The 15,397-nt window shown below is 37.2% G+C and overlaps 1 protein-coding gene across 1 annotated transcript in view; it reads left to right on the top strand.

The window, feature by feature from the left end:
- The window catches only part of Mtmr9 (myotubularin related protein 9), a 43,292-nt gene extending 31,704 nt beyond the window's left edge, over positions 1–11,588 (top strand). The window contains exons 9-10 of the mRNA XM_047549978.1: positions 5,804–5,955; positions 8,686–11,588. Coding sequence (XP_047405934.1) covers positions 5,804–5,955; positions 8,686–8,849 — 316 coding nt within the window. The 3' untranslated portion in view covers positions 8,850–11,588. The remainder of the gene's footprint in view (positions 1–5,803; positions 5,956–8,685) is intronic.
- Positions 11,589–15,397: the final 3,809 nt, after the last annotated feature.

The raw sequence follows: 15,397 nt of genomic DNA, 5'->3' as shown, positions 1-15,397 counted from the left end.
CTGAGAGCTAATCATATGCTGGAGGAGATGATATCCTAGATTTTGTTCTGTGGGTTAAAGTTAATTCATACATTAAGTAAAAACTTTGAGTCATTTTGAGCAACCATTTTAAATGTTCATTTATTTATGAAGGATTATGGTAGCTTACATTTGGAAGAAGCTTTAATATATGATCCTGCTCTGCCCCTTGTCCATCTTTATAGATTAGGAGAAGAAGATTCAGAGAGGTTAAGTGACTTGTCTAGGGATACATAGCCAGGTAGTCACCAGAAATCTGGCCTAGAGACAGATCTTCCAGCTCCTGCTGACAGACCTGGCCAACTATTATACCTAGAAACTGTCCTGAGGTCCCAACTGAGTCTCACTTCACAGTCTGGGCACTTCAGTTTTATAGGTTTATTAGAAGATTTGTATCAAAATGGTCTTAAAGTTGCATACCTGATAGTCTTTCTTTTGGTTATAATCACCAGGCTTCCTTTAGCTAGGGGCAGGATTTGCCTTGTTGCTAGATGCCAGCATCATTTAGTTGAATAGTAAATGTAAACAACTGACTAGTTTTCACAAGTGAGTGGAATTGTTGCATTTTTCCTAATTTAAAAGTCAAGGTACTATGGCACATGCCTATAATACTAGTGACTTGGGAGACTGCAGGCAGGAGGATCACAAGTTCAAGGCCAGCCTCAGTAACTTGGTAAAGCCTTGTCTCAAAATAAAAAATAAAAAGGGACTGGAGATGTGACTTAATGGTTAAGTACCCCTGGGTTCAGTCCCTGTACCAAAATAAAACAAAAGTCAAGGAGAACAAAGCACTGCATGTTTTACTCAGAACTGAATTGACAAATGTTTCGATATTTGAGTTTCTTATAGATTTTTGTCTTCAGAAGAAGTAAGAATGAGAACTATGTGAGTGCTGTAGAAAGTTCTCTTGTCATCATGGTTTTCTCTTCTCATTGAGCTTTGCCTATAACTACTACAGCTGCATATTACCCACATGATTCCTTTGACTTAGAAAGTAAGTTATAGGTATGGTTGCCATTTATGCCTCTTTACTCCCATGGCTGTTTGCTGGTAGCAGCATGGAGCTGGGGCAGGATTAACTTGTTTCCGGGCATGTTCCAGCTGAAATGTCTTGCACTAGCATTACAAAATTGAACCTAGTAAAATCATTCATTGGGTCAGTTGTAGGGGGGTTACTTTTGCTATTTTAGTATCATTTTATGTTGATCCCCCCTTTTTATTAGTTACTTCCTTTTATTTTTGACATTCAAACTGAGAAGAGTTGTAGAAAAACTAAAACTCTATAATCAATTTCTTTGAAAATGCCATTTTCTTTTAATAAATGAATTTATACCATTCTGTAATTTTTTGGGGGGAGGGTACTAGGGATGGAAGCCAGGGGTGCTCTACCACTAAGCTATGACCCCAATCCCTTTTTATTTTTATTTTTTAATATTTTTTTTTTAGATGTAGATGGACACAATACCTTTATTTTATTTGTTTGTTTTTAGGTGGTGCTGAATTTCTAACCCAGTGCCTCACAAATGCTAGGCAAGTGCTCTACCACTGAGCTACAGCCCCAGCCCCCATTTTTTTTTTTTTGAGCCAGGGTCTCACTAAATTACCCAGGCTAGCCTGAAACTCGTGATCCTCCTGCCTCAACCTCCCAAGTTACTGGGTTACAGGTGTATGTGACATGCCCAGCTCTTTAGTTTTTTGAGGCTGTGTTCAGACAGCTTATTCTGCTTGCTCAAGAGAGCAAGAGAGACCTTTGTGTTGATGTTCTGGTTATGATTGTTCTAACGGTTTTATGCTTGCATTCACTACTTACCCCAGAAGAACAGTCCTGCTTATAAGGAGTAGGATTTGAAGGTGAAGGTGAAGTTGAAGGTGCCATAGGTATTTAAATTTCTGCCCCCAGAAACTATTTCGTAATACAAGTTGACCTAAATCAAATAGAAGTTATTAAGAACAGACAGAAAGTCTATTCTCCCTGACTCTGGGGCTGTATTCATCTCTGTTCTAAAATCTAGTCAAGATAGAGTTTAATTAGAAGAGATGACCTCAGAGAAAGTACTGAGCATACATTTTTCTTTTAAATGTTCTACACAAAAAAACAAGAAGTTTTAGGGTTTCTTATGGACTAAAGTCTAAAATTACTTGAGCTTTATCCATTTAGGAGATTGGAATATTGCTGGTCCTATAAAGAAAATCTTTAAAAATCACTGATATTCTTGCTAAAAGATGAGTTCAATTAAAGAGGGAAAAGGCAACATTAAAAAATAGGTTTGTTGAGAAATAATTCATTTACTGTAAGATTTCCCCCAGTTAAGGTCTACAGCTCAGTAGTTGTTAGCATAGCATTTGTTCAGGGTTGTGCAGCCCTCACACCTGCCTCATCACCTTGAAGACACACCCCATATGAGTTAACTGTGTCTGTCCATTCTCCCTCTCCCAACCCTGACTACCGCTCATCTCTTTTTTGGTGTCATTTTGTGCCAGTATTTTTATGATATCATTTTTCTAACTATTTTTGTAAAGTGTGTATTCTTTCTGTAACATGGCCCCTGAAGTTTCTGTTCCCTTAGTTGTATTCAGCTACTACTTTGACAGAGATTTCCTTTAACACCAGGAACTAGGGTCAGGAGTGGTGAGAGAAAGAGAAAGAAAGAAAAAGAAGAAAAATGAGGGATTAAAAAAAAACTTAGTCCATACACACAAATCCTGTCCCAGCCTTTTCAGATCGGGGTTTGGGGACATTCCTTCATGCTTAACTGTCCTCAGCCTTCACTTCCTGTTTGCACTGAGCCTACAGATATCCAGAGGTGGACACTTAGATCTTCTCATGTCTGTGTGAGCGTGCGTCCTTCCTGGGCATGTATGTTGCTTTTAAGTTCTTTAGTAAGCACAGGCACTTCAGATGCCTTGATTTCCCAGAGAAACGCTCCCTGGTATCTTCCCCAAGCCTTCAGTGCTTTTTCATATGCCTGCATCGTAATCTTTTGCCCCATGTGACTGTGAGCCGTTTGTTCACCTTATATTTTTGAGGAATGCCTGTTATTTTTCTATCATGAGTGACTTTTGACTTAGGTATAACAAAGATAACTGTTGTGAGCAGCCCATAAATATGTTAGAACAGAAAGATACAGTTCTTTGTGTTTAGAGGCTGATGTTCTTCCTCTGGAACCAGGAGCCAGGGTCCCCATGCTGAGAATGTGGATTGCAGTCTTCATAACCTGGGGGAGCTAGGGGCAGGATGGGACAGGGGCAAATTAAAACACCATAAAGCTTTCTTGCTATTTTCTAAATTTCCTTTTTTTATTTTTTCTTTCTCTTTCTTTTCTTTTTTTTTTTTTTTTTTTTTTTTTTGGTATTGGGATTTAACCCAGTGGCACTTTACCCTGAGCTACATGCCCATTCCTTTTAAATTATTTTTTATTTTGAGTCAAGATCTCAGTAAGTCACTAAGGATTCTGTCTGAGCCTGTTGTCAAACTTGCAATCAAGTTTCAGCCTCCTCAGCTGGTAGAGTGCTTGCCTCACAAGCACAAGGCCCTGAGTTCGATCCCCAGTACTGCAAAAAAAAAAGTTTCAGCCTCCCCAGTCACTGGAATTACGGCATGCCCACCACACCAAACTGCTCATTGTTTTTGAAAAATACCTTTGGAGTTGGGACTTTTCTTTTGGAAAGGACTCTGAGCTAAGTAAAACTACAGCACTCTGCGAAGAGATCTTAATGTCGGTGAGCTATGAGCCAGGCCATGTAGTGAAAATTCTGAGGATTTTTTGCCCCCCAGACCTGGGTAATCAAACCCAGGGCCTATGCGTGCTAAGTAAGTACTCTTACCACTGGGCTACATCCTCAACCCTGGTAAGGTACTCTGAGAAACTTCAGATCTGCTCCTCCTCCCTCTAGTGGTCGAAATACTCCTGGGTTTCAGTGATGCTACAGATTGGAGCAAATGGAGTTGACTGTAGGTCAAGTTAAAAAGTGCCCAGACCCTGCTGTTTTTATCAAGGTAGCAGTTTTTCTTGAATGAATGCTTTTCAGATTGTTGTAGGCCTTTAGTTAATTTCCAGAAATCTAAATAGTTGATATTTAAGTATTTTTGCAAGTATTTTCATACTATTTGAAGAAGTTGAAATTCAGAGACCTTTCTTTACTCTGTCATTCCAGAAGTTCTGTGCCTTGCCTAAGTGCACAATTCTAAACTTTGCTCTAAAGCACATTATAGATCATTTGATTGAAAAAGTTCAAGATTTGAAATTAGAAGATTTATGTTCAGATCTCCATTATGCTACTTTTTATCCATGTGACTTCTTATGGAGTCATAAACAATCATTAAAGGCTTTAAGATACCCTTCAACAAAGCAACATATATAACTAATTAAACATTTAAGAAATACGTTTGGTGCCTGTGAATTTGTTTTGGTGTTACACGTAATATCCCTCAGAACTAATCTCCAGCAAAGGAATCACAAATAGTTTCAAATTCTGCTTCCCAGTTGGTAGAGGCTTCTGGTAGTGCTGAGTGAGGAAGATTCTGAAGCTCTCTTGGACGTGCTGGATAAAGTTCAGTGATTGGCTAGCCATGTACAGGAAGCAAGGGCTGGGGCCCGTGGGTACAGTGATGTTCTGTCCTTGCCATCCCTGGTTCCTGGGAACATAGTGTGGGACATACTGTTCTAACAAAGTCCAGTGCCATATAGGGTTTGTGATTAGGGGAAGACTTTTATTGCTTGCATACAAAGAATGCACATAATTAAATTGTACACAACTTATAAACAATCAAGTGGTTTCAGAGACAAACCTGACTTTATAATCAAGCTTCAGCTTGAATAGTGACTCCTGTGAAAATTGAATGTTTTATCCTTTTGGTTAGTACAAGTTTACCACAGTCTTTCAATCTTTGTTAAATTTACATTCTCCTAAAATGTACCAGTCCATTTTCCTTCCAAACAGTTTATTCCATGATAGTGTTAAAGAGTTTATTATCAGGATTATTACAAAGACTGTTCATTGGGTATGGTTGTAGATTGAATCTTCTTTACATCAAGATTCATGTTCATTTTTAATCTTGGACAATTTGTGTTTTATATATGTGTCATTTAGTTCTCCTAAAAGCTAAATAATTCTCTAAAAAAAATTTTCATTTTGAGATTTGATTCAACCTCCCTTTTTAATATAATATGTATAAATTTTTTTTGTCTTTATATACTAGGCTTCTCAGAAACAAAGAAGTTAGGAAGTTTCTTTAATACTTAACTATTCTAAATTTCAATACAGTCCCAGAGCCAGGCACATTGGCACACACCTGTAAATTCCAGGGACTTGGGAGGCTGAGGCAGGAGGATCACAAGTTTGATGCCAGCTTAAGCAACTTAGCAAGTTCCAGTTGCAAAAAATAAAAAAGGTCTGGGGGTGTAGCTCAGTGGTAAAGTGTTCCTGGGTTTAATCCCTAGTACCAAATATATACATGTACATACATAGATACATATATACAGTCATTCCCAGATAAAGGACTTTGGCGTACAGTAATATTCTCTGGATTAAGCTTTATCAGCAAACCCAGCATGACCCAATTCTTGTTTTGCCTTTGCCAGTTTCTTAGAGGCCTGTAAAACAGAATTTGTTTTGTTGAGAATTATAATGCAGATGGAATTTTCTGACAGATATTTTTATTCTACAGTATTTTGTTTTCCCCCAAAGGTCTTGTGTTCTGCCTTCTGTTGTACAGAGAAGAGAAATCATCCTATTAAGAGGAACATTTAATAGTGATTGTTTGGTGATTTTCTTTCTTGATCAGATGTAAATTGAAGCTCCAGCAGAAAACGATGTCTCTGTGGTCCTGGGTCAATCGGCCCAGTGAGCTGAGTAAGTTTGCCAATCCTCTCTTCGAAGCCAACAACCTGGTCATCTGGCCTTCAGTTGCTCCACAGAGTCTTCAGCTGTGGGAAGGTAAACCATGCCCTTTGCCAACCTGTACCCACTCCCAGATGCTCTCCCATCTGCCCGAAATCTTGTTCTGCTGTGCCTGGATGTGGTCTCCAGGCCTGTTTGTCATTGTTACTGTTTACTTGGTGTAGGTGTGGTCTCTTGTCAGTTAGCTATCATATTATGTTCAGTCCTCATCGGAGAAATTGAGAGTGGTGATACACTGCTGTATTCCTTTCTTATTCTCTTTTCCCCCAGATAGGAGGATGCATTGCCTTTGCATAAGAGAGGTTAGTAGATAGTGGGACATGAATAAATTATAAACTGTTTTCCTTTATTAAGCTGTCATTATGGGAGGTTCTGTGTAAATGCTGTCAAATGATTAAGTGTTCATTCTTTTCAGTAGGTCCTATAAATAGACACAGTACCATCAGTGCAGAATTGCAGACATCTCATTGTTCTTGTGAAGCAGTAATCCATGCTTAATTTTCAAATGTATTCTAAAGTATTTATATATACTAATTTTTCAGACTACTGAAGCTCATCCCCTTAAATAGCAAAGCTTGTTTTGAAAAAATTACCAGAATCTATCTAAAATATATTAGCTGTTCATTAAACAAAGACTGTAAAATACCATTTAATTTCTTTGTAATCATTTGAAGACAATAAGCACATCTTTATTCACATACATGTTAAACAGCATAAAGCTTAGATACAATAACAGCAGCTGTTTTTTAAATCAGACTAAATTACCATAAATGTTAGTTATTATACCGTATTCTGTGTCATGTCTTGAGGGTACTTCGTGCGTGGAAAGCTGTTCGCCGTTGTACAGAAAGGTCTTAGATATCTGCCTTCTCGGTCAGTTTCAGCCTCTTCGGGATGTGTCAGCATTGCATCCTGCTCTTCTTGGTGCACCACCCTGACTGCTTCCTTCCACCTCAGCATGTATATCTAACCCCACCTGTCGAGGCATCCCTGGTTGGGAGGTGGGGACTTGGCTTCGCATAGTGTCCAAGCTCTCTGAGTCTTAAGATGCAGGCACTGCTCTTGGGAAGGACTTTTGGCTGCTCAGAAAAGAACTTCTTTGCTTACTTTGTTGTGGATAGTCACAGGTGTAGAATAAGTGGTCCCTTAAGTGAAAGATTATAGCTTTACTTCCTGTTTAAAGACTTCAGGAGGGCTGGGGAGATAGCTCAGTCCATAGAGTGCTTGCCTTGCAAGCACAAGGCCCTGGGTTCGATCCCCAGCACCGCAAAAAAAAAAAAAAAAAAAAAAAGAAAGAAAGAAAAGAAAAGACTTCAGGACAATTTACCTAAATTTAGAGCCACTGTCATGTTTAATCACTGAAGAAGCTAGCTTTTGGGGAGAAAAGCCAACTTTGTGAGTTGGGTGACCTGAAGTGTGATTTACGTTTTACTAGTTAGCTTGGGATGTAGGGATTAGTGATAGAAGGAAAACTTTGCTGTTAGATGGATGAATTCCTGCTACTCCATTAAGAACAATTTCGGTATGTGTTTAGGGCTTCCTCAACTTAGGGCTGGCAGAAATGCTGTATTAGGTTAAATGTTATGGTAGGTGTAGATGTTGTATGAGATTACTCTTTGACCTTTTAAGTCTTTCTGCCATTTATATTTACATCATAGCTGAGCATTGATGGTAATTTCTTTATTGAAGAATAATAGAGTGGAATAATTGTGTGATAGAAGAAATAGCATAGGTCAGTTAATCTTTCAGCAGTTGACTTGCCTTATCTGTGGGTTCCACATCCATAGATTCAACCAACCATACATTGAAAATATTTGGGAAAAAAATTGCATCTGTACTGAACATGTACAAACTTTTTCCTTGTTGTTATTCCCTATAACAACTATTTATGTAGCATTTACATTGTATTAGGTATTATAGGTAATCTAGAGAAGATTTAAAACATATGGAGGATGTTCATAGGTTATATGCAAATATGGATTTTAGTATCCAAGTGGAGAGGGTGTCTGGAACCAGTCACCCTGAAGATTCTGAGGACTCCAAATCCTTTCAGTCTGTAGTAAAAGGGTAGTTATTATTTGAGGAAGGAAGCACTTATGTATAGAAGACTGCCTCTCAAGCACCGGGGGACCGAGAGAGAAGAGCACAGGGGTGACACCCAAGTTGAGGCAGCAGCCGTGTGGGCTCTGCTTTAGCATGACTGTCACTTTTCCAGTGAACGGGGTGGCACGTGTAGGAATCTGACAGGCCAGAGTAAAATTCTGCAATTGTAAAGGTAAGTAATTTGAATTGTAAAGCTGGAAAGTTTGTGGCATGGTTATCTGCTTATTTTCTCGACTATATCACAGAATAGTATTTTGATCTCTGTGATAATTTTGTGGTATTTTTCTGAAAAATTAGCATGTACATAAAAATAGTGAATTCTTAGACATTGTATTTAATTGGATTCTTCAAGATGCCTGTATGTTTTAGAATACAATAAAACATGGGTTGCAGTTGTAGCCCAGTGGTAGAGCGCTTGTCTAGCACGTGTGAGGCACTGGGTTTGATCTTTAGTACCACATAAAAATAAAAAAATAAAGGTATTCTGTCCATCCACAACAACAAAAAAATTAAAAATTAAAACAAATTAGATCTTGTTAAAGAATAAAATGATGTGAGTTGAGGAAAACGTGCAGTATAATACAGGGAATTATCTATTATTCACTAACATGGTGTTGACCCATTATTTTTCTCCCTTCTGTTTTCCACTCTTGGATTCACTAGGAATTTTCCTGCGTTGGAACCGATCCTCTAAGTACGTGGATGAAGCATATGAGGAAATGGTGAACATCATTGAGTACAACAGGGAATTACAAGCAAAGGTCAACATCCTGAGGAGGCAGTTGGCGGAACTGGAAACAGAGGATGGACTGCGGGAGAGTCCCTGAGAGACCCCCAGCATCCTAAGGACCTTCAGGCCCGGTCCTCTTTCCCTCTTCCTGCAGTTCACTTGTACTGGGTAGCCTTGAACTTAAGGCTTTGGACATGGGACCCCTCTGACGTCATGCTCTCTCAGCTTGTAGAAGTGCCACCCACTACGGTCCCATTCTGTGAGGCCTGGTAGGCCCTTTGCTTTGGAAGCAAGAAGGAGGCCCCCGTCATTTTCATTTTACATGGGATCGATGACCTATTTAATGGCATTTGAGTCACACATCACTTCACCAAAACTCCTCCTGTCCCGTTTCCAAACACTACTCCAGACCAGTTGAGGATGTGATCAGATCTCTGTAAGAATATTTGGTGGATTAATAAAAGGGTCAGGCTTTTAAGCACTCTTGGTATAGAAATGTTTTTTAAAACTGAAATGGTTAATAAACAAAAAATTTTTGTTTAATATGCCATTTCCATTACCTTTGCAACATAAAATATCCATTTTCTTTAAAACAGTTTTGGACTAACAAAGTTGAATTCATTTTCATTCTGGATTGTCAAGAAAGGAAAATTGGAATACTTGTTCAAGGTACCTTTTTTCTGTAAGGGCAACAGGTATGGTCCTCTGATTTTTACATTAATAAATAAATTTATTTGAAGAGGAGACACTAAAAATATGTGCAATATAGAATTCACGTAGGAATTTGTTATTAAGAGAGAACTGTTACTATTGAATTTGTTTTTCAGATTTCTGACCATGTGTATCAAATGTGTATCAAATGCTGGATGTAAAATTAAATCATCACTTAGAATAAGGTTAATTTGTTAAAATTAAGCTACAAATATGGTTTCTTTAAACCAGAGATGCACTGCCCTTGTCAGAAGTTCTAATTGCACTGTTTTATATTTGTATGTGTGTGTTTTATTTTAAGTATTTTAAGCGTTTACTAAGACTATGGTTGTTAAAACTTCCACGTCGGCTAGCATCATTTGCAAGTTTATCTTGACTCCACTGATTTGCCCATTATGTGTTAGGCAAATACAATTTAACTGGAGGAGGAGATTTTTGAATATGATGCAACTCTGTTTAAACTTCAGAAGCGGTTCTGAAATGTCTCGGTGCTGTGCTTGTGCTCTGCCAACTTGTTTATAACTGCAGCTCTAAATGTTGGGGGTTCAGTACTGTCCAGGTGTGTCTATCTTATGGCACTGCTCATTTTAACAAATACCATCCTTCTAGTTTTCATTTAAAAGGATAGTTGGAGAGTAATCTTAAATACCATTTCTACACCACCTAGGTATAATGTTTTCAGTGTATAACACAGCATTGGACCCTGCTGCAGAGTTATGTATGGAGGTAAAAATATAATGTTAAAAAATATACGCTAGCAAAATTTATGGCCACATTCAGGAGCCTTAAAGTGGCAGATGCTTTCTCTCTCCAATTTCCCAAACTTCCTCTTTTTCACCTTCAGACTTGTGCAAAAGGCTAGGTAATAATCAGCAGTCAGATTCTTTGGGTAAGTTTGCCTACCTTCTTCTCTAAGCTCATTTTATTCTTGGCTTATTTTCTTGACTGTAGTTAGGAATCCTGGGGCATTGACACCATCACAAAAGACTAAGGGAGGGCGCTTTAGAGGTGTTCTCCCTTTCTGTCCCTATCTTGTTGTATGAAATATCTGAGTTTTGAAAAAGAAGAAACAGCCTTGCTGTTTTATGGGTCCTCAAAATTCCCTGTGTTGGTTTGTGTAGCTGACCTGTTTGTTTTCTCTTATTTTTGTCTCAAGGTTACATACGAAAAAAGAGTCCTTTTCTTTTCAACTAATGGACTGATAAGGAGAACCATCTGGAGATTTCTCTAGTGATTCTTTAAAAGCAACTTCCACTGCTTATGCTGATCAGCTGCAGGGCTTCCAGGGGTGGAAACTTGGAAGGGAGTTGTTGTTCTCCTTGGTCATGGGAAACTCATAAGCCATCCGTTTATACCTGTCTTCCTGATGAACACTTGGTGTGTGAGCCAGAGACAGTTATAGCCTACTATTCCAGTTTCTTTTTTTTTCTCCTGTTGAGACAGCGGTCATCACTATTTTGACAAGTTTGTATTTTAATGTTAACTTATAAATAGGGATTAACCAAACCTCAGATCTGTTTGCAAGTTGAAAAATAACCTTTGATATCAGTGCACTTTCAGAAGGGTCAATTAATAATGTAAATATTACCGTTTCCCCAAACTTGAGAACCCTGTCAAGGGTTGTCACTATAATTTGAAGAGGGTTTCTAGCAATACTATTAAGTTACCTCCCTTGGGAGAGGAGAATAAATAACAATGGATACACTCATGAAAAAATACGTGTTAAGCATTAGGTCTGGAGAGTACTTGCCTTTGATGAATGTGACTTAAAAACTTTAATGAAGAGGTTGGTGACAGATTTAGTAAGCAAGCAGATGCCCTTTAGGAGCCAGATATAATCACGTGAGAGGTAATTAGTTCATATACATTAGTCAGCTCTATTCATTTGTGGAGAAGGTTGGTTTATAGTTGGGGAATGTTTCTTAAAGTAGGTCCCCCAAAGACCATTTTCAAAAATGCAAAAGACCACAATCCTTTTCAGCAACACCAGGGATCCTGAGGTTTAAGCTAATAATTTTTTGAAAATCAGAAGAATATAGTTTTTTGATTATATAAGAAACATGAAACTCTTTTGGTGATAAGACTTTAGTAATTATTTGATTAATTAAAAGTTTTGTTTTTAACATTAAATGGAAAGAAAAACAGAAATAGTAAAATCCATTTGCTTTTAAATGACATAAATATATTTTATTTCTTAGAAAAATTAGGCTGTCAAAGCAGAATTTTAAAGTGATTTTTGAGTAAACTTGCAAAGATAATGATAGATTCATTGAAAATCCCATATAGAGGATTTAAAAACTTTTTTGAACTTTAAGGCCTAATTAGAAGTGGGGTCTCATTGCCTTTCATCATAAAGATTAAGTTTAGTGGGATTTTAGTCTTTGATTTAGTCAGTAATTGGCTTATGTTAAATAAAAAGTCAGTATCATGGAAAAGATTTAACAGTTTCTTGAAGCGGAAACATTTTGCTGCATTTGAAAGATCTGATTGAAGACAGAACTCTGTTAGTTTTCTGGCTTCAGGAACAGCTGTTGAAATTGTCGGTCTTCAGAAGGTCATCAGGTTCAGTTATTATCAGACTCAGTTCGAGGCAAAGGTTCCAACATTTGCTTGCTTCCAGACTGAGTGAATGAAAGCTATAGCACAGCACTGTGAACATTCTTGGTTAGGAAAGCGTTTCCTGGACAGGGAGTGGGTAACACTTAGAATAGCTGGCCCCCTGCTCTGGAAGCTTTACCCTTTACCAGGGAAGGAAGGCATTCACTACATTGGACAGGGTTTTGCCACACCTCAAGACATCAATCAGTCACTTCTCATTCGTTCACAAGAAGAAAAACTGCCTCTCCAGAGCTGGTATTTTAAGTTATTACCAGATATAATTTTTATGTTTTTCACCATCTTAAAAAAAACATTGAAAGACTGATTTCTCCATTTATATTTATTCTTAGATGATATAAAATGCTAAATTTCTTTTATTGTATTTGTTTTCTAATTTTTATTTTTTTGACTAAGACTACTTTCACTTTCACTCAGTCTTTATAATCCTCTCTCCACAGCATCTTTTTCCATGATACTTATAGTCCCAGAAGAGACCGTCTGAAATTCTAGAACTAGGTTTTAAAATTTCTGACCCTGTTACCTAAATTTTCTTTTAAAACCTGATGCCCTTTCCCTTGAACCACACTGAGAACAGTAGTTTGTGCCCAATTTAGTGGAAGAGAACAGAGCTCACTGTAGATACTACAATGTCCTGATGAGAGCTGACTGACTTTTAGAGCCATTCTGTTTAACCATCTGCAAGACTAAGGATTAACTGTGTTGGTGATTTGTCATAAGATTGAGTTGTGCAACACTGCCTGTGTCTGTCGGGCCAAGGCATTTGCTTCATTTTGAAAATGCACATCTCTTTAAAGAAGTGAATTCTGCACAGATACACCTTGATTCCCATGGTTTAGAACCCATATAGATCTATTACCATCTACACTAAAAATATTATACTTGCACAACTTAGTTTATTTAAAAAGAGTATGTATTTCTTAAAATAGCCGGGTATTTGGATTGTACTCTTGATATATTTGAATGTGACTCTTGGATTTAAGTGCACTATTATTCATGTCTTACACAATAAAATTGCACTGTATGGCGAATGTGTCTATAAAGTTTGCTTCACTAAAACCTCAGAGTGCTGTAAGGTACAGGCTTCCATACAGTGAACCTGTCTCTCTCTATATATAGTCTGAGGGGAAAATTCAGAACTTCTGTAAGTCTGTGTAACACTTTGATATTATTTGTCATGTTCATTGAGTAGTAAATTTATGTATGTCCTCTTGAGTTGCCTGATTTGTCAAGCTTGGTTTACTGAATCGAGAAACAGTCTTGTCAATGTGGCACTGTTCTTAGTGTGTAATATTTGTGTGTGGTGTTCTCCCTCTGCTCGAAAGGAGTGTTGCACAGATGCTGGTGTTAAATTTCTATAAACAATGGTAATAAAATCTGAATATGTTCAATGCTGATAAATTAAATCCATAGGCTGATTTTAATTTTGGATATATTTGTGAAGGTCTTGACAGTGTTTTGGTTAAAACGACTATTTTTGACCATATGTTTTGAAATAATTGAAATCTGCAAAAAAGTTGCAAAATAGTATGTAGTGATGTCCCATACACCTAGATCGAATGATTAATATTGACATTCTTCAACACTCTGTGTGTGTGTGTATTACTACTGTTTGACCCTCCCTTCTTAAATACTTCACAGGCATTTCCCAAGAATTAGTAGTATGTATTGTACATAGTACTGATTATGTATTAATATAGATAAAGGAATCGAGGAAAAATGGAAACCCTTCCTAAGCATAAACTGCCAATTATTAAATGTAGAAATGATGGTGAAATTAGAAAGTCACTGTTTGGCAAATCATCATGGCAATAATTGATTTAGGCAGTATCATCAATTAATGGTAAAACAAGCAGATGCAAGTTTATAGGGAACAGAATATAGTCTGGAAGTATCTTTCCATAAGTGCAAACAGGAAATGATAACTTCATAGTGAGGGAACCGGTAGAGATCACTTTATCCAAGCAAAAGTTAACATCACCAGTACTGAGACACACTGATGTTATTTGCATTCTAATTATCAACTGAGAACACAGCATCATTTTGAAGGAAAAAGAACACAACCTGAATCTAACTATGAGAAAGCATCAGGCAAACTTAAGTACAAAATAAATGGTCTGCATTTTTTGAAAAAGGAAAAAACAAACAAAAAAAAAACCAAGTTATGGAAGAAAAGAAAACCGATAAGCTTTTTGCAAGTTTGAAATTGTTTCTAAAACCCAAACTGAAAACACTGGTTGACATCATACAAAGCTTTGTAAAAAAAAGCAAGATGAAAGTCAAAACATTTCAATTGTTAATTATCTCCCCAAAAAGTGAAACATCAAGCAGAAGAAAACTCTAACTCATATTCCAAATACCTTTAAGCAAACAAAACCTTCAAATAAGAAAAACAATCTCAAATGAAAATTGGAAAACTCAGAACAGAAATATATCAAGAAGGAGGAGAAGGAGAAAATAGGAGTTTATAGGTAAAGACAAAGTCATCTTGAGGATGAAATCAAAAGGTGTCAGGTGGACAGCAGGTTCAACTGAAAATTTATTAAATGGAATTGGAGAGCATGAAAAGCCAAGAGAGTGAAAAATGAAGTAAACAGCACCAACATAGGAAGAATTGGAGTGTCCAACGAAGAATAACAATGGAACAGAAATTCCCAGAAATAAAAATTCGAGTGAAATTGGGTCTACATTGACCAATTCCAAGATGTATAAGTATGAGGAATAAAAAATTCTTTAGGGGTCTCTGACCAAGAAAGAATCACTTAAAATCAGGTCACTGCCAGTGCTCAACAGCATGCAGAGTAAGACGATAAGGACACCACTGTTTTGAGAATACCCCCCAAAGTGTGAGCTAAAGGCTTTATGTTCAGCCAATCTGTACTTTAAAAATCATGTGCATTAAACATTCAAACTCAGTAATGCTGTAGGTAAGTTTGCTTCCTGAGAAGCAATGGAAGGTTGTTTCATCAACTGTGAAATGAGGGTGATTGTGGAATGACTGTAAGCTCAAGTATATTCAACTGTAAATTAAAGAATAAGACAAAAGGAAAGGATGGAAGAGCAGTATGTATATCATATTTTGGCAAGGCAAAAATGTTGCAATTTTTTAATAAAAAGGTAGAATAAGTTCACAGCTGTCTTTAACAGTTGGCTCAAGGTACCATTTAAACCCAACAAATCAAATTGTAGAAGATTAAGTATGGGGAGTATAAACAATATTTAAAGATACCTCCAGGAAAAATCAAATATTCAGGAAATTAAAACAAAAAAAAGCTCCTAAGATACAACATACAGTAGGTAAAATAATATGCAGAGTAA

Source organism: Sciurus carolinensis, chromosome 4 (genome assembly GCF_902686445.1).
Source record: "Sciurus carolinensis chromosome 4, mSciCar1.2, whole genome shotgun sequence".
Lineage (NCBI taxonomy): Eukaryota > Metazoa > Chordata > Mammalia > Rodentia > Sciuridae > Sciurus > Sciurus carolinensis.
This window is presented reverse-complemented; position numbering and strand designations above follow the sequence as displayed.